Consider the following 26773-nt stretch of genomic DNA (forward strand, 5'->3'; position numbering starts at 1 on the left):
CGCAATATAGACAGACAAATGATGTGCTGTGTTTTTAATTTTCGCGAATCGAAAATTACTGTTGCTTTACCATTGTTTGAGTTCAAACATGTCTTTCGGAGTGGAATAAAGTGGCCGTTGGACGTTATGGACAATTTACCATTATTCTCAAGTGTTATATAGTGTGATTTTCATCGGAGGGGAATCCAGACTGACCATTGTCTGCAGCTGACTGTTATTCTCAAGTGGCCGTTAGGTCATTTTCGACTGCACTTGCATTACTGAAAAGGGTGCTGCTTTCTATACCGGTCGGCGGGTTATAATTTTTAAACAATTTTATACAACAATATTTAAAAGAGACCTGTTCACCATTGACTTCCATCATAAGGCTTTATATAACGTGCATTTTCTTAGTATTATAAGTATCTAAATCTACCAAAAACATTTTCATTCATTGTGGCAAAGTTGGTTTTTTGGTATGTTTATTAACTCTTTACCACTTAGATACGTATTTTGATGAATTTGTAGTCCCTTACAAAGTTAAATTTAATTAAATACCTTTCTTACAGAATTCAAGTTGTAAAGGCTTCATTTCCAATCTTTAGATACTGACGAGCAGCAAACAGCATTAAACCTGAACGGACTGCGAAATGTTCACTTTGCTTCTTATAGGGAAAAGGTTAAGCACTAAAATTGATTTTCTTCTCCTTTCTCAATTGATTTGAAGTTGATTTCTAACTCTGAAATGCAGATGAATATCACATGGGGTTTAGATCTAACACAATTTTGTGACTGACTTCCTTAATTTTGACAGGGTTGATTCTGAGGTTGACATTTTTGTCCTACATATTGCTCGTGATTGCAAGTTTGTCAACTTCTGAAAAGAAATTGTGAGTTGTTAAAATTTGCAAGCGATTGTATAAAAAGAAGTAGCCATTAATTGTTTCAAAACAAGCAGAATGACACTCAATACTAAGAACAAGGGCTGTTTGTAAAACATGCATGCCCCCCATATGGACTGTCCGTTGTAGTGGCAGCCATTGTGTGAATACGATTTTTGTCACTGTGACCTTGACCTTTGACCTAGTGACCTGAAAATCAATAGGGGTCATCTGCGAGTCACGATCAATGTACCTATGAAGTGTCATGATCCTAGGCAAAACCGTTCTTGAGTTATCATCCGAAAATCATTTTACTATTTCGGGTCACCCTGACCTTGACCTTGTGACCTCAAAATCAATAGGGGTCATCTGCGAGTCATGATCAATCTACCTATGAAGTTTCATGATCCTAGGCGTATGCTTTCTTGAGTTATCATCCGAAAACCATTTTACTATTTTGGGTCAACCTGACCTTGACCTTTGACCTAGTGACCTCAAAATCAATAGGGGTCATCTGCAAGTCATGATCAATCTACCTATTAAGTTTCATGATCCTAGGCGTATGCGTTCTTGAGTTATCATCCGGAAACCATTTTACTATTTCGGGTCACCGTGACCTTGACCTTTGACCTAGTGACCTCAAAATCAATAGGGGTCATCTGCAAGTCATGATTAATCTACCCATGAAGTTTCATGATCCTAGCCGTAAGCGTTCTTGAGTTATCATTCAAAAACTATTTTACTATTTCTGGTCACCGTGACCTTGACCTTTGACCTAGTGACCTCAAAATCAATAGGGGTCATCTGCGAGTCATGATCAATGTACCTATGAAGTCTCATGATCCTAGGCCAAAGCCTTCTTGAGTTATCGTCTGACAACCACCTGGTGGACGGACCGACAGACCGACATGAGCAAAGCAATATACCCCCTCTTCTTCGAAGGGGGGCATAAAAATATTGGATCGTTTATGGACGATCATCAAACAAAATCAGAACAATTATTTAGCGTTTGTAACGCTTTTCATCGAAAATTTGGAAATATGTGTACGATTTATTGTTTGACTGTTTCTTTAAAAGTTTAAAATCCTCAGTGTAATGGTAGCACATTGAATTTGGCTTTCAAAAGTTCAAGATATATGCATTTTGGACAAGTCATTTTTATCACCATTTTTTCTTGCTTTAAATATTATCTTGCACTATAACTCCAAATATTGGACATTTGTTAAAATTAAACAAAACAAAAACTGTTTTTAACATTTGAAAATGTGTGAACAATGCCCTTTTACTGACCACTTGTATAAAAATTGTCACCCATTCTGATAAAATGTTTATTACCCTGTCCTCTGAAAAGTGTTAAATACTCTAAAAACACTATCTCGTTGTTATTTTTTTATGTACTTCATTGTGTTTTTAAGTCGATTTCCTGCTTAACAGGAAACATCATATAAATAGTCAAACTGATAGTGAAGACACAACTTTTTAATCAGAGGTCAGTCCACAATATCTATTGAAAATGGCAACATCTGTAGATTCAGTTAATCACAGTTCAGACTTTGTGAAGGACTATTCTTGTGTTGCTTGCGAAAGTAAAAATATCGAACTAAGTGCTGATATCTTTTGTGAACATTGTTTGAAGTGTTTCTGTCAAACATGCCTTTATCACCACGATCAAATATTTGTCAACCATGTAACATATGGAAGAGGAGAATCAAATGAATGGCCTTTAACAAAGACAACCGAGGATTTGCTACTGAAATCATATATGTGGCCCAAATCGCTTATTTTATGAATACTTTTGAAATATTGAAGATAACAACTTGATATTTGGCATGCATGTGTATCTCATGGAGCTGCACATTTTGAGTGGTGAAAGGTCAAGGTCATGCTTCTTGGTCAAATATATGGGTCAAAATTGCTCATGTAATGTAACTTCTGCAATATTGAAGCTAGCAATTTTATATTTGACATGCATGTGTATCTCATGGAGCTGCACATTTTGAGTGGTGAAGGGTCAAGGTCAAGGTCATCCTTCAAGGTCAAACGTCATAAAGGAGGACATTGTATTTCACAAACACATCTTGTTTCTTGCTTTAATTAAAATCTTGTACTACTCCAAATATTGGACACTTGTTAAAATAAATAAAAGAAAACTTTTTTAACATTTGAAAATCTGTGAACAATTCCCTTTAACTTAATATTTATTGCAAGTTTCACCCATTGTCAGAATACGCTTATTACCCCTGTGATAAGAAAAGTGTTTAACAGTTTATAAACGATATCTCATGGTTAGGTTTATGGACTTTGTACCTTATTGTGTGTGTCTTCATGCAACACATTAGAGTTTTGATAACACTCGCTTTAGTTCATAAACGTAGTAAAACTAATAGTGAATTCATAACTTTTTAATCAGAGGACAGTCCACAATATCTATTGAAAATGGCAACTTCTGTAGATTCAGTTAATGACAGTTCAGACTTTGTGAAGGACTATTCTTGTGTTGCTTGCGAAAGTAAAAATATCGAAATTAGTGCTGATGTCTTTTGTGAAACATGTTTGAAGTGTTTCTGTCAAACATGCCTTTATCACCACGATCAAATGTTTGTCAACCATGTAACATATGGAAGAGGTGAATCAAATAAATGGCCTTTAACAAAGACAACCGAGGATTTGCTACTGAAATGTGATGTTCACAACAGCAAGACACTGAAAATGTTCTGCCAGGACCACAGTCTGCTGTGCTGCTCTGATTGTCTTTTAGTGAATCACAGGTAAGTTACACTCTATTATACGTTTATAGTAGTTGAAAGTGACCTCATTCGTAAAAAGAAGATTGATATCGCTTGCATTAATCAAATATGTAAATTATGATAGAGTTTCATAATCAGAGTTCAGTTGTTTAGACTAACCAGTTCAAGCATTATTCTAAGCAATTATAAATAATGAAGTTTTATATAAGAGGACATATTTTTCCCAGACATTTAAATTGCAAAATAAGTAGTTTTTTTGTTTGTAATGTACGCGTTTTAATTTGATAAGAGTTTTAAACCGGAAGGGGGCATCTTTAGACTAAATTAGACTCAAAGTGTTTATTCATTCACTACCTTGTTGAAATAGTATCAATTTGACCCATTTTTTTTAATTTCACCAACATATTTTATATGTCAATTTGATAATGAATTGTTAGCATTAATGTTTGTATTTCAGACAATGTACGAATGTGGCTCTAATTTCTGAATCAATCAAAAATCTGTCAGTGGATATCCGGCAGTTGTCAAACAAAATTCAAGTAATTCTTGCCGATCTAAATAAGTTTAAGAGATCACAAGAGGCCAGCATTCATTTCGTGGAGGGATCATACAGCGAAAAACTGCAAGAAATCAGAGAGGTGCGTAAGAAATTAAATGCTGATTTGGATGGACTAGAAAATTCAACTTTGAAAGAACTAGATACAATAAGGTCTACATTGCAAACCTCTCTCAAAAAAGATGTTGACAACTGCAGCCGACTGAAGGATGAACTGCAACAACTCAGTGAGGCTGTACAGGGCCTATGTGATAAGAGCAAGAAGGACATTGAGTTCATAGCCAGCAGGAAATGCTTTGACAAGATACTCGAGTCAGAGTCATTTCTAAAGGAGAACTCAGTCAAGGTTCAGAGTTCCATAATATTCAAGGCAAACATTGACATTGACCAGTACCTGACTAAACAGCCCAGTCTTGGAAAGATTCTCACACTCAAGATGAATCCAAACCAGGTGTTGACAGTAAAGAGAAAGTCCGAATATAATGTGAAAATATCAAGTGACACAAGTCCGACTTGCTCTATCAAAGGCATTTGCAGCCTGCCTAGTGGTCATGTCATTGTTGCAGATTTCAGAAATAAGAAATTAAAACTGTTGGATCAGAGTTACAATGTGTCCGGTCACAGTGATGTGGCTGATACTCCACGTGACATTTGCCCAATAACATCCAGTGAGGTGGCTGTGACTCTTGGTAATACCGGTGTGCAGTTTATGTCTGTGAGCAATGGGCAGCTGGTGAAAGGGAGGAAGTTACAGTTACCACATTTAGCTAATGGCATTACCCACCATAAGGGAGCATTGTATATCACGTCTGGCCAAGCTCTCTACCACTACAAATTGACTGGGGCACTTGTGAAAATGCTTTATGAGGACAAATCAGATATAGCTACTGGTAAATGTATTGAAAATATTGTTGAATATTGAACATATGGAACATATTGTAAAAACATATGTATACTAGTATATATGTAAATATTTAAACATACAATATAATCGCTACTGTGGATATTTTAAAATATACTGAACTTTGAGGAGAATTGTTTTTAAGTGTTAATGTATTTAATAATCATGTGTTAATACATAACATGTTCTATGTTTTGTAGTGCACAGATGTGCAGTGAGTCCTACTGGTGACAGGATCTATGTCACCAACTGTCAACACAAGGTGCTCACACTGGCCACAGATGGCAGCCTGCTATCAACGTACACTGACCCTGAACTGAGTGGGCCCTATGGTTTACATGTCACACCTATAGGGCAAGTCATTGTCGCTGGATTCCACTCCAATACTGTCATTCAGATGGATCGTGAGGGGAGAACGAAACTGGCCACTCTAGCTTCACAGAAAGAGGGACTGAGCTACCCTATGTCTGTCTGTTACAACTCCAACAGTCACCAGATCATCGTGGGGATGCGAGAGAGCAATAAAATCATTGTTATGAAATTGAAATAGCGTTTCTAGTGGAACAAACATTTCTATAAACCCTGTTATGAATGTAATTTCAAATTTTTCTATGAATGACGCATTAAGTTTAACCACTTTATATCTATGTCAAGAAATGAACATATATTTGTTACTTTTAATGAAATTTATTTTTAAATGAAATGTTTAATGATCCTAAGATAGTACAATGTATGACAACTATCTATGGTGATGATGATTTGTTCTTTTGTCTCGAGTCATGTGAGATTTGCCATGTAAAAAAATCTTATAATTAATATACGGTTTCATGTGTATTATGTTAAGAAATTATTGAGATGTATTAATATTATATCATGTATATATCTGATCAATATGTTGAATTATCCTATTGTATCATGTATATATCTGATCAATATGTTGAATTATCCTATTGTATCATGTATATATCTGATCAATATGTTGAATTATCCTATTATATCATGTATATATCTGATCAATATGTTGAATTATCCTATTATATCATGTATATATCTGATCAATATGTTGAATTATCCTATTATATCATGTATATATCTGATCAATATGTTGAATTATCCTATTATATCATGTATATATCTGATCAATATGTTGAATTATCCTATTATATCATGTATATATCTGATCAATATGTTGAATTATCCTATTATATCATGTATATATCTGATCAATATGTTGAATTATCCTATTATATCATGTATATATCTGATCAATATGTTGCATTTTTCGTTAGCAATTTTTTTGAGAAAAATATGTTTAATCATTTATGTTTTCTTTTTTAATAAAAGATTTTTTTATTTGGTACTTGTGCCTCTGAAAGCCTATTTCAGTAATCATAATACAAAACTTCTGTCTTAGAAGAAACTTGAATTCAATAAAATATCACAATTAGTTGGAAATGTTACATGTACATTAAATGATTATTAACTTTCCGCCTACACTGGTTTTTTGTTAAGAAGAGACACCACTTTCCCAGGGCATAGCTCAAATTATTCAATAGTACAGGGGAAAACAAGGCCAATCACACAAACCTGTATAAATAATCACACAAAAATGGTAAAACAAATCACACATACCGGTTAAACCAATCACACAAACCAATTTTACCACACAAACCAGTTTAACCAATTACACAATCAGTTAAGACCAATCACACGAACCGGTTAACATATCAAACAAACAGGTATAACCACACAAACCGTAATGACCAATCACACAAACAGGTTTAAACAATCAAACAAACATGTGTAACCAATCACAAAAACCGGTTCAACCAATCAAGCAAACTGGTATGAACAAATCACACAAACCGGTTTAAGCTCGAATGGCTTCTCCTTCTCCGTCCATCTTGGAGTTGCCTTCTCTAGTTTAAACTTCTTCCGGATTACAGAGTTTGGAATGTAACCTAGAATGTAACGAAACAATTGTCTGTTATTTCATAACGATTTTAGATATTATCCAGCTATATGATATTCCATAAATGCTCTCAGAAATGCAAATCATATTTTAACTAGTCTGCAAAATCAGGGGTTTTCCAAGCCATTTTTGAAAACAGAGTCTGGGATTTTTTTAAGCAATTGAATGGAAAATTTGGAGGTTTTAATTGGCAAAATGGAACAAATTGGAATTTTTTTATCAATAAATATTTATACATCTGAACATTTCCCGGCCATTTTTTCAGAAAAAATGCATTTCGCACTAAAAGTCCACAGATTTGGGAAAAAAACTTAGCTAATATAACTCTGCATAATAATTAAAATTACGAGAACAAAATCATATTAATTCTAGTTATACACTTTGTTAGATGTTTATGAATTTTTTTTTAGATATAATAATCATAAGACACTTCTTTCTATAAACATTTTTTTTTACAATTTCCAGTAAAAATCGGGGCTGTTTTCTTTGAGATCAGTCCATTTTATGGCCTTTTTAAATAGCAGGTAAACCCCTGAATATTATCCAATGGCACTTGGGATGTGTCCTGTGTTAAGCAATTAAAAAACTGCAAAATCATTATTATTTGTGGAACATTAATTGCGGTGGATTACATTGGTACACCGATCCACAAGTTTAACTAAAAACACATTGGAAATTGACCAGTGCAAATTAGTCTTCTTTTTACATCAGAAATCAACATTTTAAACCACAAAATGTTGATGACTACAAATGATTTAACTGTATGATACACAAAAGAACACACGAACAATGTGCTGGCAATTATCATATGACAAAATGGTGATGTTTACAATCCAATGTGAACAGGAATGAATAATTGTCACCTATATCAAGGGATAAGTGTAAGTATTTAATGGAAACAAATACCAGATAAGTCTTTTGCACAAGGTTCCTGTAGCAATCACGATTAAACAGAGCATTTTTATCTTAAAAAATAGCCTGTTTTTTTCTCCTCAACAGACATGACGAATACCCCCACATGCCGCATTGACTAAGAATATTTTGCATGTTGTCTTTACAAAAAACAGCGGACACCATACTCAATGTTTGAACTAGTGACATCGTGACCTAGTTTTTGACCCGGCATGACCCATATTCAAACTTGGCCTAGACAACAACTAGATACAACTTCTGAACAAGTTTGGTGAAGCTCGGATGAAAACTACTTGAATTAGAGAGCAGCTACCATGCTCAATGTTTAAAAGGCACTAAGGGACCCCGTGACCTAGTTTTTTACCTGGTATGACCCATATTCGAACTTGACCTAGACATTATCTAGATACAACATCTGACCAAGTTTGGTGGAGATCGGATGAAAACAACTTGAATTAGAGAGCGGACACTTAATACGGACCGACTGACAGACAGACAAGCTCACTCCAACATATACTCCCCTAAACTTCGTTTGTGGGGGTATAATAAATAGGTTTAAACTAAAGTAATGAGGACAATTACCATCGGGTGCTATGATTGGCTCCTTCTTCAGAAGATCCCTTTCCTGTAGCAGCCTCATCACAATCGGTCCCTTGGGCAGGTGTGACTCCAGGGCCCTTATTGTGACCCCCACTTCAAACGGGTACACCTGCAGGAGGTTTTCCGAGTAAAAGAACTCGAGCTTTTGTGAGTTTTCAGTGGATTCTGGTGATTGATTGGAAGTTGGTGAAGTATTCACTGACTCACCTGAAACAACAATAAAAAGAGCTATTATACACTTTTAAACTCAGAAAGTGAAAATGACTATGCGCAAACAGCAAAAAACAAAAACAGCCTGCAAGTAACTCGCAGTCTGTTCAAGTTTTATGCTGTTTGCTGCTCATCAGTATCTAAGGGTAAGAAATTAAGCATTAAAACTTAAATCTAGGAAGAAAGGTCTTTAATTAAATTTTAATTTCTCTAGGACTACAAATGAGTCATATATCTAAATGGTGAAGGCTCAAATAACATGTGTGTTTTTTCACCACTTTAGGAATTGGGCCGGTTCCCGCACAGGCTTATCAGGGACGGCACTTTCGTCCATGATATTTTTCATTTAAAGAAAGCCTTTTCATAGCAAAAATCAAGTTTGCGGGTAAAGTGTTGTCCCAGATAAGCCTGTGCTGGCATGAAACCCTGTTTTCACAGAGAATGGTCAAAATGTGCAGTAAAGAGCAGCAAGCCAAACATCTTATTTTGTTACTGAAAAGCATATAAAATAAACAAGGGCTGTTTGTAAAACATGCATGCCCCCCATATGGGCTCTCCGTTGTAGTTACAGCCATTGTGTGAATATGTTTTTTGTCACTGTGACCTTGACCTTTGACCTAGTGACCTGAAAATCAATAGGGGTCATCTGCCAGTCATGATCAATGTAACTATGAAGTTTCATGATCCTAGGAATAAGCGTTCTTGAGTTATCATCCGCAAACCATTTTACTATTTGGGTGACTTTGACCTTGACCTTTGACCTAGTGACCTGAAAATCGATAGTGGTCATCTGCAAGTCATGATCAATCTTCCTATCAAGTTTCATGATCCTAGGAATAAACGTTCTTCAGTTATCATCCGGAAACCATTTTACTATTTCGGGTCACCTTGAACTTGACCTTTGACCTAGTGACCTCAAAATCGATAGAACTCGTCTGCGAGTCATGATCAATGTACCTATGAAGTTTCATGATCCTAGGCATCAGCGTTCTTGAGTTATCATCCGGAAACCATTTTATTATTTCGGGTCACCATGACCTTGACCTTTGACCTAGTTACCTCCAAATCAATAGGGGTCATCTGCAAGTCATGATCAATGTACCTATAAAGTTTTATGATCGTAGCCATTAGCATTTTGAGTTATCATTCGGAAACCTTTTTACTATTTCAGGTCACCGTGACCTTGACCTTTGATATAGTGACCTGAAAATCAATAGGAGTCAACTGAGAGTCATGATCAATGTACCTATGAAGTTTCATGATCCTAGGCATAAGCATTCTTGAGTTATCAACCGGAAACCATTTTACTATTTCGGGTCACCGTGACCTTGACCTTTGACCTTGTGACCTGAAAATCAATAGGAGTCATCTGCCAGCCATTATCAATCTACCTATGAAGTTTCATGATCCTAGGCCTAAGCGTTCTTGAGTTATCATCCGGAAACCAATTTACTACTTTAGGTCACTGTGACCTTGAACTTTGACCTAGTGACCTGATAATCAATAGGGGTCATCCGCAAGTAATGATCAATCTACCTATCAAGTTTTATGATCCTAGGCCTAAGCTTTCTTGAGTTATCATTCGGAAACCATTTTACTATTTCGGGTCACTGTGACCTTGACCTTTGACCAAGTGACCTGAAAATCAATAGGGGTCATCTGCGAGTCATGATCAACCTACCTATCAAGTTTCATGATCCTAGGCCTAAGCGTTCTTGAGTTATCATCCGGAAACCATTTTACTATTTCGGGTCACCATGACCTTGACCTTTGACATAGTGACCTCAAAATCAATAGGGGTCATCTGCAAGTCATGATCAATGTACCTATGAAGTTTCATGATCCTAGGACCAAGCGTTCTTGAGTTATCATCCAGAAGCCACCTGGTGGACGAACCGACAGACCGACCGACATGTGCAAAGCAATATACCCCCTCTTCTTCGAACGGGGGCATAATAAAATATTGCCTATACAGAATACACATAGAATAAAAATATGGGCTCAAACTCTACAACTGCAAGTAAGACAAGAGCACCACATTGCGGGTGCAGACCGCTCATCTATTTTTTCTTTTTAAAGGTGAAGGGACTCTCAATTTCAATCACAAAGGAGGGAGGGGTGGAGTGAAGAGGGGTGTATAGTGTGGGAGTGTGGACATTTATTACTTTATCTTCCAAAAATGCGAAAAAAAGTGGTGGGAAGGGGAGTGTGGGGGTATTCTTGGGTGTGATGGTTGGACGGTATTTTAAACATAAAATAATAAAAATAAATATTTGTGTTTTTTAACCGTTTTAAAAAAAATTGGGGGTGGGGGGGTGGGGGGGTATAGTGTGAGGGTGTGGTGGTCATTTGTGAGATGATCTTAAACAAAAACAAAATTTAGGGGGGGGGATTCGGGGGGGAGGGGGGGAGGGGGGTGGATTCTTGGGTGAGATGGTTGGACGATATTTCAAACATAAAATAATAAAGATAAATATTTGTGTTTTTCAACCGTTTCAAAAAACATTTAGGGGTGGGGTGGGGGGGTATAGTGTGAGGGTGTGGTGGTCATTTGTGAGATGATCATAAAAAAAAAAATAGGGGGCTGGGGGGATTGGGGGGAAGGGGGATGGGAGGGCACGGGGGATGGTTTGGGTGGAGTCTATTGTGGTATGTCAGGTAAGAGTAGTTTTGTCAAAGTATCAATCAAATCTAATCATAAGTAAAGAAGTTATGGCAATTTTAGCAAAATTTAATAATTTGACCTTGAGAGTCAAAGTCATTCAAAGGTCAAGGTAAAATCAACTTGCCAGGTACAGTAACCTCATGATAGCATGAAAGTATTTGAAGTTTGAAAGCAATAACCTTGGTACTTTAGAAGTAAAGTGGATCGAAACACAAAATTTAACCATATATTCAAAGTTACTAAGTCAAAAAAGTGCCATAATACCATAAAAATGACAACCAGAGTTATGCAACTTGTCCTTTTACTGTACCCTTATGATAGTTTGCGAGTGTTGCAAGTATGAAAGCAATAGCTTTGATACTGTAGGAATAAAGAGGACCTTAACACAAAACTTAACCAAATTTTCAATTTTCTACGTATAAAAAGGGCACATAATTCTGTCAAAATGCCAGTCAGAGTTACATTACTTTGCCTGCACAGTCCCCTTATGATAGTTAGTAAGTGTTGCAAGTATGAAAGCAATAGCTTTGATACTTAAGGAATAAAATGGACCTAAACACAAAACTTAACCAAAATGTTCAATTTTCTAAGTATAAAAAGGGCACATAATTCTGTCAAAATGCACGCCAGAGTTATCTAACTCTGCCTGCCCAGTCCCCTCATGATAGTAAGTAAGTGTACCAAGTTTGAATGCAATAGCATTGATACTTTCTGAGAAAAGGGGACCTAAACGCAAAACTTAACCGGACGCCAACGCCGACGCCAAGGTGATGACAATAGCTCATAATCTTTTTTCAAAAAATAGATGAGCTAATAAAACTGTAAATGTCTCTAAATGCATACCATGGATACAGATTTCCCCTTGACATGTTTGGACACAAACGGTTATACATATGAGCCGTGATTTGTGAAAACTGAACTTAACGGGTGTCCGCCATTCAAAAACTGAACTTAACGGGTGTCCGCCATTGAAAAGTGTTGTGGAGGACGGACAAATGCTTTGCTGAATGCCCAATCTTTTTTTATTATTCTAAATTTATTAAGAATAGATACCATGCGTATTTCAGCTATATTTTAACAAAACCGTAGCCTCTCAAAATCCTTTCACGGAAAGAACCAATACTTTGTGTAGAATTATCGTGAAAATGCGTCTGAGATGGGGATCAAACCTGAAACCTCCCAATAATAAGGCTGACACTATATCCATAACACCAGTTCAACCCTTCAATAAAACTACATTTTTGCCTTGTTTTGGAAAATTGGTGCTTAATGCGTGTGCCTAAAGTGTCATCCCAGATTAGCCTGTACAGATTGCAGGGAAGACACTTTCCTGATTTTTTAATGTTTTTCTTCTTTTAAAGGTAGTCTTTTCTTAGCAAAAATCCAGTAACAATGGAAAGTGTCATCTGCGCAGGCTAATCAGGGACAACAATTGCATTTACACTACCCAATCTTACTGTGATATCTGTTATCTTGACAAATTGTGCAGTCTCTTTTTAAACTTCTTGGCCTTATTAACAACAAAGCAGTCCATTAGCCACATCCTTCCTTATCAACTTTGTCAAGCACCTCTCTTGAAAAATGGGGCTTAATGCTTGTGCACAAAGTGTCATTACAGATTAACACGTGCAGTTTGCAGGAAAGACACTTGCCTGGTTTTTTAATGTTTTTTTTTTCTTTTAAAGGAAGTGTTTTCTTAGCAAAATCCAGTTACGAAGGAAAGTGTTATCCTCGCAGGCTTAAGTCAGGAACGACTATTACATTTACACTATCCAACCATTACCGTGATACCTGTAATATTGACCAAATAATATGGTCTCTAGTTAAACTTCTTGGCCTTAAAAACACCCCTCACCGAATTGAGCAGTGGATCAGCCAAGTCCTATCTTATCAACTTTATTGTAACCCTCTCAAGGAAAATGGGGCTTAATGCTTGTGCACAGTGTCCCAGATATGCCCAAGCAGACGACAAAGACTTATCAGAGAGGCCACTTTCTGCTTTAATGGTATTTCTTATTTAAAAGAAGTCTCTTCTTAGAGAAAATCCATTTTAGGCGGAAAGTGTCGTACCCAATACTCACATGCATTAAGCCCCATTTTCCTACAACGAGACTCGACTACCATTACTGTAATACCTGCGATCTTGACCAAATCGTATGACCTCTTCTTTGAACTCTTGGATTTATTCACGCCCCTAGCCCAACTAAGAAGTCTATCGGCCAAGTCCTTCCTGATCAACTTCGTTGTACCTGTGTATAATGTTTAAGAGTTTCTAATGTCTGTGTATTTAAGGCAGTGACACTGAACTAAACTCTATGTTTTGTATGTCATGAACTTCTATCATATAGATATCTTTAGGTGTGTTGCATATGTTTTTTTTATCTCTTGATTGTATTCAATTATCTGGAGAGTGATTTAAGAACCACCTTAGGTGAGGAAAATGTCCTACCCCCCTTACAGGGTTTAACTCAAACCATCATATATACAGAGAGAGATCCAGCAAAGTTAAGAACTAATTATATTTTTATTTTATTTTTTATTGAAAGGGAGGAAATCAGCTGAAATGAGGAGAATCGCATCCCTGATTATTGTGGTATTTTTCAAACTGTATATGCATTTGTTTGCAATCTTGAAATAAATGTGTGGAAAACAACACTATGTCGTACCCCCGTCGATGTAGATCACGAATCTTCTGTGGGTTGTGGTTTTCTCAGTGGCGTGTTTCAGACGCTGGATTACGTCCTCCTCTAGACGTTGCCAACGGCGATTATAAATATCCAGCGAGTATGACTTCAGTTTGGTTAGGTCAAGCCTTAAAGAGACAACAGAGAGTATTGTTGCTTATTGTTAAAATTGGTTCTGTGTGTATGTATTTCAAAGTTTACGAGGTCCTTCCATGCCTGAGGCTGCATAAGGTGAGGACCTTGAGTGTGTCTCAGTACTTCTACCTAATCAACTTACTAGACTCACGAAAGTCCGAAAATATGTTGAAGTAAAGCTGCGATTTCAAGCAATTAAGTTGTTTCTGATCAATTTTTAACTTTGGTGTGGTCTTGTATTGAGGGGGGGAAGCCGGAAGTCACAGACCTGAAATTCACATGCTTGAACGAATTGGGATTGAACCCGGTCGCGTAGGACTCAGAAAAGAAGTCAGGTTTGGTCACCATGTGCACAAGACAAAACTTAGTGTAATTAATAAAGAAAGGGAACTTTATCTAAAACTATGTTCACATGGAGTTGTGGCTCTTGTGTACTGCACATTCCCTTTATGATATCTACATAATTCTAGCCTATACCTTTTTAGTTTTCAAGGCCTTGGGCAGACAAACTTAAAGTATATTAGCTGACAAAAGGCAATAACTATTAAAAAACAAGAGCACTGCATAGTGGGTGCCAATGAAGGGCTGCGGTGCAGTTTTGAATAAATAAAAGCTAGCCAGAAGAATTATTATTATTTTTATTTTTTTATATTAGAGGTCACAGTGACCTTGACCTTTGACCTAGTGACCCAAAAACGGGTGTGGCATGTAGAACTCATCAAGTTGCAGCAACATATGTAGTTTCAAAGTTGTAGGTGGAAGCACTTTGATTTTAGAGCCAATGTTAAGGTTTAAGCAGGACGCGGACGGCAGACAGCAGACAAGCTGGCTATGACAATACCTCGGGTTTTCTCTGAAAACAGGCGTGCTAAGAAAAGAAAGGGAAAGCTAATCTCTAATGCATTGCACTTCCTGCAAATGGGAACATATATCGTCCTATGAAGTTTCAAGTTGATACTGCTTTTAGATTGTCAAATAAGTGAAGGGCAATTACTCTTATATTATGAGGGCAAGAGTTACGACGGATGTGCACTTAAAAACAAAAAATAAACAGAATGCAATAACTCTGAAATAATGGAAGCAAAAGTTATGGCTATTGTGCACTGCTCAGACCTTCAATGAGATTTATCTACCTATGACTTTTAATACTGATACCTCATTTTGTTTTTTAAATAAGCCTCTGACAAAAGTTAAGTACACAAATTAACAAAGGGCAGTAACTCTTACAATATGGGGGCAACAGATATGGTTCTTGTGCGCTGCATTTCCCTCTCCATGATATCAATTTACCAGTGAAGTTTGAAGTAGCCTCAAACAGTTTGCAAGATATGCCCTGTAAATGAAATACGACATTCCGCCTTACAGACGGCCAAACCTGTATTACCCAGTATATCAAAGACAAAAAAGTGCCAGAGGGGGTAATCACTTGACAAACAAGATGGCATCCTCCATGCAGAGACAGGTATTTTTCACTGTTTTATACCCTTTATTACTTGTATAAATTGTTTAAATGGCGCTCACTTTCCAGCCAAGTCAGCGAACAAATGATAATCGTTTATTTCTTATTAATATTCGCTCTTTATCTCGACTTTACTCACTGCATTTTTTCTTAGCCAGAGCTGTAATTTTGTGAGGCAAACAAAATAATTGCAGTGAGATAAAAACCTGCTTCAGCATGGACGTCCCTATCTGTTTTATCACATGATTACCCCCTCTGAGTGAAACCCCTTCACTTACCAGGTTTCACGCCTGTTCTCAAAGGTCACTGGGAGTTCACGGATGTCCTTCTGTAAATAAAATATAAAGTTAACCCTTTACCACTTAGATACGTTTTTTCATGCATTTTTAGTCACTTTGAAAGTTATATTTAATTTAAAATCTTTCTTACTGGCTTCAAGTTGTTCAGGCTTCATCTCAAAACCTTAGATACTGATGAGCAGCAAGCAGGCTGGTCTGGTTTTATGCTGGTTGCAAAAGCCATTTTCACTTAGCTTCTTATGGGGGAAAGGGTTAAGATTGTCATGAAAAACATTATTATGTAAACTGGCCCTGATAGACCACTCTTTTAAACCTTTGCCATTAAAGAAACTTGTTCACAGAATGGTAAAATTAAGTTTTTCAAAATAATTTATATAGATGAAAAAAAAAGAATGTATATGTTATGCTTTAAACAAGCCAAATAACACTCCCGACAAGGAATTTTATTTTCAATATTGTTTCTTTAATGGAAAATCATCATTCAAAATCAGTAAAATAATAATGCATTTGCAACTCTTTTCATTGATAATTTGGAAAATACGTTGAGTATTAAGAAAGTGTTTATGTTCCGCAAATAAGTATGAAAGCGTGCATGGCGCAGTGGTAGGGAATTAGCATTAGCTTCAAGAGGTCCCTTGTTTCAAACCTGAGGAAGGTTTAACATTTTATTTAACTGTTTTTATTGCTATTTCTATTATAATTAAATAAGAATATTCAAAACACTAAATATTTGTTTGACATATTCAATGACATTTTTCAAACATCTGTGAACAAGTCCCTTTATGTCTTTTGCTATTTTCAGTTCACTCAGCACTTTATTTTTTAACCTGCACTTGAATGTGTCAATTGATTAGACTGTGTCACTATATGCAATTATCAAATGCATTTATCTTACTGTAAATAAGTGTAACCAGTATAAGTGGTGGTGAATTATAGTTACACAGACAAAGATGATTTTCCCACTAAATTTCAGAATGTCCAAATAATTTGACATACACAATTTCTTTGGACAAAAAGGTCTTGATGGATAGAAAAATAATATTAACAAATAGAATACTAACATACATAAATTGCTAGATGTGACCCTGAAGGTGAAATTAAGGGAAGGCCATAAAGAAACAAAAAAATGACCTAATTGTGTGCCTTAAAGAAAAAAAAGGTAAATTATCTACGTTCTTGGAAAACTGGGCTAAATGCATGTGCGTATAGTGTCAACCCAGATTTTCTTATGCAAACTGCATAGGCTAATCTGGGACGACAGTTTACGCACATGCATAAAGCCTTGTTTGCCCAGAGTTTCATATTTTGTATGTTCAAAATATCTCTTGCACTAGAATTGTATACCTGCAAACTACTTACCTTGTAAGTGTAGCTGCCAAGATCTAGAAGGTTCTTTAACAATCGTATAGGGAGATAATTGACCACTGACACTGAGCTGGAAAATATAAAAGGGAGGTAATTGGTCACTGACAAAGAGCTAGAAAATGTCAATGGAAGATAATTGTTTACTGACATAGGGCTGGAAAAAAAAGTAAAAGAGAGATAAATGGTCACTGACACACAGATGGAAAATGTCAAAGCGAGATAATTAAAATTTGAGACAGAGCTGGAAAATGTCAATTTGAGTTACTGTGAAACCATTATTAATCGTCAGGCATTAATTTTCATAAATTTCGTCAGTCGACCGATCGGCGAATTTAAAATCCTAACGAACAATCATGCTCTATGTTTGAACAAAAACAAACACTAAGTTGAACAATATTTTAAAACTTTACCGTAGACATGAGGCATTAAATTCCAACATAAAAATTAATCCATGCACACATTCACTGCTGTTTCGTAATCAAGATTAATCCGGTTTTGACACAAAGGGATGTAGATTACACAAGGTACTTAACTGACACGTTACACTTCTTTAAAACGCGTGTGCAGTACAGCTGTATCGAATGCGTTGACTTCGTTTATGTAGAATTGTAATGAATTAGCGCTAATTGTTTAGAACTTTATTACCCGTTAGGTGCATTGTGTTTTTCAGGGGTGTTGCATATTAGCCATCACGCAGCGAGTGCCGATGAAAGACAATAAACCAAATGAAAAGATGACGATGTGTGATCAACATGCGTATTTACCACAAATTAATAAAGAATATTTTAATTGCTGTTTGTTGTTTGATTGTTTGCGTTTACCCACACTTATTACTATTTTATATGTATCAATATATTTGTTTTTAAATTATTGACATTATTGATTTATATACCGGTAGTTTACTTTTTAAGAACAAACACACACATAGAGTTTATAATTTTAATGTTGATATCAGAATAAAAAAGCATTTTATTTGAAAAAAAAACACTTAACAAACTGGAACCTCTTTCGTATAACACAAACAGTTTTAAAACGGTATTGACAAAAAGGTACGATTGTTATCAGTATGGCAATTATAATAATAGAATAAGACTAATTGGCAATTGGCTTCGTTGTTACAAACACTTGTTAACGGTTATTTGATCCCACTTGTCCGCTAATCATAACAATGAACGTGTGAATGGCATACATTAAGAGGGTCCATTACTGTCCCTTGATAACAAAAGACTAGTTAATTGGCATGTGACAAACAGGCCCCACCTCCTGCAGTGATTCTCAAGTGTGTTCCCGCATTCGTACCACGATTTTTCGCAACTGCGATTGATCGCGAATATGTATTACACACAAATCGGATATTGACTGACGCATTTTTTTAAAATTCAAAATCAGAAATCGGCGAAATTAAGTGCTGACGAAATCGTCATTTTTATAAAAATGACGAAATTTTGTGCTGTCGAAAATAAATGGTTTCACAGTAATTGGTCACTGGCACAGGGCTGGAAAAAAGTCAAAGAGAGATAATTGGTCACTGAAAAAAGCTTGACAATGACAAAGGGAGATAAAAAATGGCTACTAAAACCGAGCTGGATATTGTATAAGGGAGATAACTGGCCACACCCACATAGCTGGAAAATATCAAAGGGAGATAATTGGTCACTGAGACAGAGAATAGAAATATCAAGGGGAGAAAACTCATGCTAAATGTATAATAATTACATATATCGAATGGAGAAAATCAGTTTAGCTGAACACATGAAGGGGCATAACTGGCCACTGACACAGAGCTGAAATATGTCAAAAGGAGAAAAATCATGTAAATGGAGTTCATTTACATATTTGTAAGGGAGACAATCTATAAATTTGAACTCATCAAAGTACATAACTGGTCACTGACAAAGACAATAGCAAAGGGAGAAAATTCAAGTTAAATGGTTCACAGTTTGGCAAATTGACTCTTTTCTTTGGAAAATTCATATAATTCAAACATGTTTGCTTCATATTCAAATAAGTAAAAGTAAACTCCTGACTAAGACAAAAAAATATATAAAAGAAATGTCAATTTATTAAAAAAGCATCATTAGAACAACAAAAAGAGAAAACAAAAGTAAATCAGCAGCCAGGAACTCAAAAAAGGATGCCATGATACTGACAGCAAATACCAAGCAAACATTTCCTTTGTTGTCCAATTGTAATGAATTGGCAACATAACTCAATCAGTGAATAACATCGACATGAGTCTTGCTCTTGGAAAACAAGGCCTAATGCGTGTGCTTAAAGTGTTATTAGAGATTGGCCTGTGAAGTCTGCACAGGCTAATCAGGGAAGACACTTTCCATCTAAACTGGATGTTGGCTAAGAAGAGACTTTCATTAAACAATAAATAACCCATACAAGCGGACAATGTTTTACCTGATTAGCCTTGGGGGACTGCCGAGGCTAATCTGGGACTACACTTTACACATACATGCATTAAGCCCAGTGGAGGACTGCCCAGGCTAATCTGGGACTACACTTTACACATACATGCATTAAGCCCAGTGGAGGACTGCCCAGGCTAATCTGGGACTACACTTTACACATACATGCATTAAGCCCAGTTTTGGGGGACTGCCCAGGCTAATCTGGGACTACACTTTACACATACATACATTAAGCCCAGTGGGGGACTGCCAAGGCTAATCTGGGACTACACTTTACACATACATGCATTAAGCCCAGTGGGGGACTGCTGAGGCTAATCTGGGACTACACTTTACACATACATGCATTAAGCCCAGTGGGGGACTTCCGAGGCTAATCTGGGACTACACTTTACACATACATGCATTAAGCCCATTGGGGGACTACAGAGGCTAATCTGGGACTACACTTTACACATACATGCATTAAGCCCAGTGGAGGACTGCCCAGGCTAATCTGGGACTACACTTTACACATACATGCATTAAGCCCAGTTTTGGGGGACTGCCCAGGCTAATCTGGGACTACACTTTACACATACATACATTAAGCCCAGTGGGGGACTGCCAAGGCTAATCTGGGACTACACTTTACACATACATGCATTAAGCCCAGTGGGGGACTGCTGAGGCTAATCTGGGACTACACTTTACACATACATGCATTAAGCCCAGTGGGGGACTTCCGAGGCTAATCTGGGACTACACTTTACACATACATGCATTAAGCCCATTGGGGGACTACAGAGGCTAATCTGGGACTACACTTTACACATACATGCATTAAGCCCATTGGGGGACTGCCGAGGCTAATCAGGGACTACACTTGGGGGACTGCCGAGGCTAATCAGGGACTACACTTTACACATACATGCATTAAGCCCAGTGGGGGACTGCCAATGCTAATCTGGGACTACACTTGGGGGACTGCCGAGGCTAATCTGGGACTACACTTGGGGGACTGCCGAGGCTAATCTGGGACTACACTTTACACATACATGCATTAAGCCCAGTTTTGGGGGACTGCCAAGGTTAATCTGGGACTACACTTTACACTTGCATGCATTAAGCCCAGTTTTGCCAGAGTGAGGAATATTTGACAAACAATGAAGACAGATCAGCATATATGATAAGGAAACTTACTGAAGGCTATGGACGTTTAAACAGATCAGCATATATGATAAGGAAACTTACTGAAGGCTATGGACGTTTTTGTCTGACTTCGAGTATCAACATCATGTTATCTTTGAGGACTTTATTTACATATTACACAATCAGGTCTCTCAGATTGTACTCGTAAAAGTACTAAAGTACTCGTAAATGTTTTGAAGACAAATACCCCACTCCAACTTTTAACAGCCATCAGATTCAATAACAATTGTGTGCAAAACATTTTGGCACTCTTGAACTATTCAAAAATAAAATATTGTCTACATAAAAGTCTGTATTTCTCAAATGTTTTGTCTCTTGTGATGTGTTTCTTGCTGTTTTGGGAATGATTATTCATCACCTCAACGGATTGAGAATTAGGGAATCTTTCAACAGTTACTGTGCGTATTTTGAAAAAAAAGCATTTGACCAAAAACGGCTGGAGAGCAGAAAAAGTAGTTCTGATGTACTGACTGACACATTTGTTCATTAGCAAATCATTAAATATTAACATCCCTTTCATTAAGATTTGCGGGAGAAAGCTGCTGATATATTTAGCGCTTTAAAGTTTATTAAAATCAACCTTATCCCACCACACCATTGAAATACATACAAGCAGCACTCTGGGATAGTGGGGCTAAATGGATGTGCGAAGAGTTATCCCAGTTAAGCCTCTGCCTTTCACACAGGCTTGTCAAGGACAACTCTTTCCACCTTTACTGGATTTGGTTAAGAATGGACTTCTTCCTTTGAACGAAAACATCCATAAAAGTGAAAAGTGTTAATTGTCCCTGATCAGCCTGTGTGGACTAATATTGGATGACAATTTAACCACATGCATTAAGCCCAGTTTTCCTGCAGTAAGGCTCATTTAAAACACCTTGCACATAGGTTGGTGCAAATATGGTGTTGTTGGACGATGCTCTATGAAAAGGGGGTTTAATGCAAGTGCGTAAAGTGTCATCCCAAATTAGCCTGTGCAGTCTGCATAGACTAATCAGGGACGACAATTTCCGCTTTTGTTATTTTTCATTTATAGAAAGTCTCTTCTTAGCCAAAAAATCCAGTTTGGGTGGAAAGTGTCGTCCCTGATTAGCCTCTGTAGACTGCACAGGCTAATCTTGTAAGACACTTTATGCACATGCATTAACCCATTAATGCAGACTGCACAGGCTTATCTTGGATGACACTTTATGCACATGCATTAACCCATTAATGCCTAGCGTCTAGAAAAAAGTCCTTGGCAAACAGCGTAGACCCAGATGAGACCCCGCATGATGCAGCGTCTTATCAGGGTCTGCGTTGTTTGCTTAAAGAAATTTCTGTTAGTTATATTCTAAATATAGAACTAAATATACTAGACATCACTAATTTTGGAAATAAATTGATCAAATTTAGAAGGATGGGAGAATCCACTAGGCATAAATGGGTTAAACCACATTTTCACAGATCACGGCCCATATATATGAGGGCCAACTCTGAGAATGTGTTTCAAGTGGGCTTGCTGCTTGAACAATTGCAAACTTTCTGCACTTGTTATTTCACTTGAGGCAAAGTGGTCCATTTGGTTCAAATGTCGTGTTGCAAATGTGTATTGTAAACATGCACTTAAATATTGGAATGCAAATGCACAATCAATTATTCATCAACTTTACAGTCGCACAGGATACCTGCTTAAAATTTCTTTTAAAACTTCCATTAAACAAAGAACTAAATTTCCATTGTAAAACCTCTCACAGAAAAATAAAAAAAAAGTCTTACACTTTTAAATGTTAAATCAGTTGTTTAAATTCTATTTGTAGTCAAACCTTAATAATAAATCAACCTAATTTTGTCCTACCTTTCCATTGCTTAAAGAGGCTTAAACCGTCAATTGAAACTAGAGATAGTACAAATGAAGATAACAAGAGCACAGCATAATGGGTGCCAACGCTCGGCTGCGAAAGCTTGTTGGAAAATAATATTTTAAAATTTGTTTAGAGGTCACAGTGCCATTGACCTAGTGACCCCAAATTGGGTGTGGCGTGAAGAACTCATCAAGGTGCATCTACATATGAAGTTTCAAAGTTGTAGGTGGAAGCACTTTAATTTTAGAGCCTATGTTAAAGTTTTATATTAGAAGTACCTTGACTTTTGACCTTGTGACCCAAAAATGAGTGTTGCGTGCAGAAATCATCAAGGTGCATCTACACATGAAGTTTCAAAGTTGTAGGTGGAAGCACTTTGATTTTAGAGCCAATGTTAAGGTTTAAGCACGACGCCTACAGCAGACGGCTGACGGCAAGCTGGCTATGACAAAAAAACAGCCGAGCTAATAAATAAAATTATACACTTTAACAAACTTTAACTGAAACTGCATTGGACGAATTATACATGTATAAAATTAACATTTTGAAAATTATCAACAACAGTGTCATAAATTATTTCTTTCTGTTCAGAATTGCGTTAAAACAAGAAAAGTTATGTGTTTATCAGAAACACTATGTCCCCTTTGGAGCCGCTTTGAAGCTATATATTTGACCTTGAAGGAGGACCTTGACCTTTCACCACTCAAAATGTGCCGCTCCATGAGATACACATGCATGCCAAATATGAAGTTGCTATCTTAAATATTGCAGAAGTTATGGCAAAACGTTAAAGTTGGAGCAAACAAACACACAAACAAACCAACTAACAAATAGGGCAAAAACAATATGTCCCCCACTATAGCGGTGGGGGACATAAAAACATTGTAATTTTGTTATACAATTTAGTATAATGACACAATTTTCCAACTTTGAAGTAAAATAATGTTGGGTAAAACAAATGTAATAAACTTCAAATAAAATTGTCTGTCCAAATCTCAATAATCAACATCATTGAAGCATTTAAAAGTATTTTAAGAATCTCGTCAATTTAAAATGACTGCACTGACGGTTGAAATAGTTAAATCAATAGATCCAATTACGATTAATTGGCCATTGTCATGAAATACCTTAAGTTCAATAGTATGATTTTAAAGTCACCAAATTCTTGAGACAAGCTTAAGTATTAGTATTTTTATTCTTAAACGATAAACTGGCTGATTTTTCTACAAAGCTTTTTTTCTGCGAAAACTAGGCTTAATGCACGTGCATCATCATAAAGTGTTTTCCCACATAAGCCTGGACTGCACAAGCTGATCAGTGAGGACACAACACACATGCATTAAGCCCAGTTTTCCCCACACAGGCTGATCAGTGAGGACACAACACACATGCATTAAGCCCAGTTTTCCCTACACAGGCTGATCAGGGAGGACACAACGCACATGCATTAAGCCCAGTTTTCCCCACACAGGCTGATCAGTGAGGACACAACGCACATGCATTAAGCCCAGTTTTCCCTACACAGGCTGATCAGGGAGGACACAACGCACATGCATTAAGCCCAGTTGTCCCTACACAGGCTGATCAGAGAGGACACAACGCACATGCATTAAGCCCAGTTTTCCCCACACAGGCTGATCAGGGAGGACACAACGCACATGCATTAAGCCCAGTTTTCCCCACACAGGCTGATCAGGGAGGACACAACGCACATGCATTAAGCCCAGTTTTCCCCACACAGGCTGATCAGGGAGGACACAACACACATGCATTAAGCCCAGTTTTCCCCACACAGGCTGATCAGGGAGGACACAACGCACATGCATTAAGCCCAGTTTTCCCCCCACAGGCTGATCAGGGAGGACACAACACACATGCATTAAGCCCAGTTTTCCCCACACAGGCTGATCAGAGAGGACACAACACATGCATTAAGCCCAGTTATCCCCACACAGGCTGATCAGTGAGGACACAACGCACATGCATTAAGCCCAGTTTTCCCCCCACAGGCTGATCAGAGAGGACACAACACACATGCATTAAGCCCAGTTTTCCCCACACAGGCTGATCAGAGAGGACACAACACATGCATTAAGCCCAGTTTTCCCCACACAGGCTGATCAGAGAGGACACAACGCACATGCATTAAGCCCAGTTTTCCCCCCACAGGCTGATCAGAGAGGACACAACGCACATGCATTAAGCCCAGTTTTCCCCACACAGGCTGATCAGGGAGGACACAACGCACATGCATTAAGCCCAGTTGTCCCTACACAGGCTGATCAGGTAGGACACAACGCAAATGCATTAAGCCCAGTTTTCCCTACACAGGCTGATCAGGGAGGACACAACGCACATGCATTAAGCCCAGTTTTCCCCCCACAGGCTGATCAGAGAGGACACAACGCACATGCATTAAGCCCAGTTTTCCCCACACAGGCTGATCAGGGAGGACACAACGCACATGCATTAAGCCCAGTTGTCCCTACACAGGCTGATCAGAGAGGACACAACGCACATGCATTAAGCCCAGTTTTCCCCACACAGGCTGATCAGGGAGGACACAACGCACATGCATTAAGCCCAGTTTTCCCCACACAGGCTGATCAGGGAGGACACAACACACATGCATTAAGCCCAGTTTTCCCCACACAGGCTGATCAGAGAGGACACAACACATGCATTAAGCCCAGTTATCCCCACACAGGCTGATCAGTGAGGACACAACGCACATGCATTAAGCCCAGTTTTCCCCCCACAGGCTGATCAGAGAGGACACAACACACATGCATTAAGCCCAGTTTTCCCCACACAGGCTGATCAGAGAGGACACAACACATGCATTAAGCCCAGTTTTCCCCACACAGGCTGATCAGGTAGGACACAACGCACATGCATTAAGCCCAGTTTTCCCCCCACAGGCTGATCAGAGAGGACACAACGCACATGCATTAAGCCCAGTTTTCCCCACACAGGCTGATCAGGGAGGACACAACGCACATGCATTAAGCCCAGTTTTCCCCACACAGGCTGATCAGGGAGGACACAACGCACATGCATTAAGCCCAGTTTTCCCCACACAGGCTGATCAGGTAGGACACAACGCACATGCATTAAGCCCAGTTTTCCCCCCACAGGCTGATCAGAGAGGACACAACGCACATGCATTAAGCCCAGTTTTCCCCACACAGGCTGATCAGGGAGGACACAACGCACATGCATTAAGCCCAGTTATCCCCACACAGGCTGATCAGAGAGGACACAATGCACATGCATTAAGCCCAGTTTTTCCCACACAGGCTGATCAGGGAGGACACAACGCACATGCATTAAGCCCAGTTTTCCCTACACAGGCTGATCAGTGAGGACACAACGCACATGCATTAAGCCCAGTTTTCCCCACACAGGCTGATCAGGGAGGACACAACGCACATGCATTAAGCCCAGTTTTCCCCACACAGGCTGATCAGGGAGGACACAATGCACATGCATTAAGCCCAGTTTTCCCAGAATGATACTCAAGACAACAATCTGACCTTACAACTGCCTTCCTCCTAACCAAACTCTATTTCTTTGATAACCTTCCAACTGCATTCCTCCGTACCAAACTCTATTTCTTTGATAACCTTACTCAAAATAACAAGAAATGTGTCGACAGGACACGGATGCCCCCAACTGTAACTTTGTCACTACATAAAAGTATAACTGTGTAAACGCTTGGTAGAAGTTATGAGCTTCTTTCAAATCCTAAACGCAGATTTTGAACCTAAACGCGGACCCTAAGTTCAAGGTTAAGGTCACAGGGGGTCAAAATTTGTGTGAGTATGGAAAGGCCTTGTCCATATACACATGCATGCCAAATATTAAATTGCTATCTGAAGCGACATAGAAGTTATGAGCATTTTTCGAAATCTACACGCAAAGTGTGACGGACAGACGGACGGACGAACGGA

General features: G+C 38.0%; 3 protein-coding genes across 4 annotated transcripts in view; 2 read left to right on the forward strand and 1 right to left on the reverse strand.

Annotated features, from left to right (window-relative positions):
• Positions 1-26773, forward strand: part of LOC127849021 (uncharacterized) — a 330113-nt gene that overhangs the window by 153241 nt on the left and 150099 nt on the right. The gene's annotated exons all lie outside the window — the stretch shown is intronic.
• LOC127847190 (uncharacterized) overlaps positions 1-26773 on the reverse strand; it is a 233394-nt gene that overhangs the window by 119930 nt on the left and 86691 nt on the right. For both annotated transcript variants that reach the window (XM_052378912.1, XM_052378913.1), the window contains exons 25-30: positions 17360-17435; positions 15980-16029; positions 14090-14235; positions 13559-13672; positions 8531-8755; positions 6931-7025 (exon numbers count right to left, since the gene is read on the reverse strand). In XM_052378912.1, the coding sequence (XP_052234872.1) occupies positions 6931-7025; positions 8531-8755; positions 13559-13672; positions 14090-14235; positions 15980-16029; positions 17360-17435 (706 nt within the window). The remainder of the gene's footprint in view (positions 1-6930; positions 7026-8530; positions 8756-13558; positions 13673-14089; positions 14236-15979; positions 16030-17359; positions 17436-26773) is intronic.
• LOC127847208 (uncharacterized) lies at positions 2333-5100 on the forward strand. Its single transcript, XM_052378959.1, has 2 exons — positions 2333-3628; positions 4065-5100. The coding sequence occupies exons 1-2, from the start codon at positions 3297-3299 to the stop codon at positions 5083-5085; spliced, it is 1353 nt and encodes a 450-aa protein (XP_052234919.1). The 5' UTR covers positions 2333-3296; the 3' UTR covers positions 5086-5100.

This window comes from Dreissena polymorpha, chromosome 10, assembly GCF_020536995.1.
Source record: "Dreissena polymorpha isolate Duluth1 chromosome 10, UMN_Dpol_1.0, whole genome shotgun sequence".
NCBI lineage: Eukaryota > Metazoa > Mollusca > Bivalvia > Myida > Dreissenidae > Dreissena > Dreissena polymorpha.

What these genes read in the sequence shown, in the direction of transcription:
- LOC127847208 (XM_052378959.1), top strand. Translation starts at nt 3,297, where the DNA reads ATGGCAACTTCTGTAGATTCAGTTAATGACAGTTCAGACTTTGTGAAG. An exon ending in TGTCTTTTAGTGAATCACAG is followed by an intron (nt 3,629 to 4,064) that starts GTAAGTTACACT and finishes TTTGTATTTCAG; the next exon opens with ACAATGTACGAATGTGGCTC.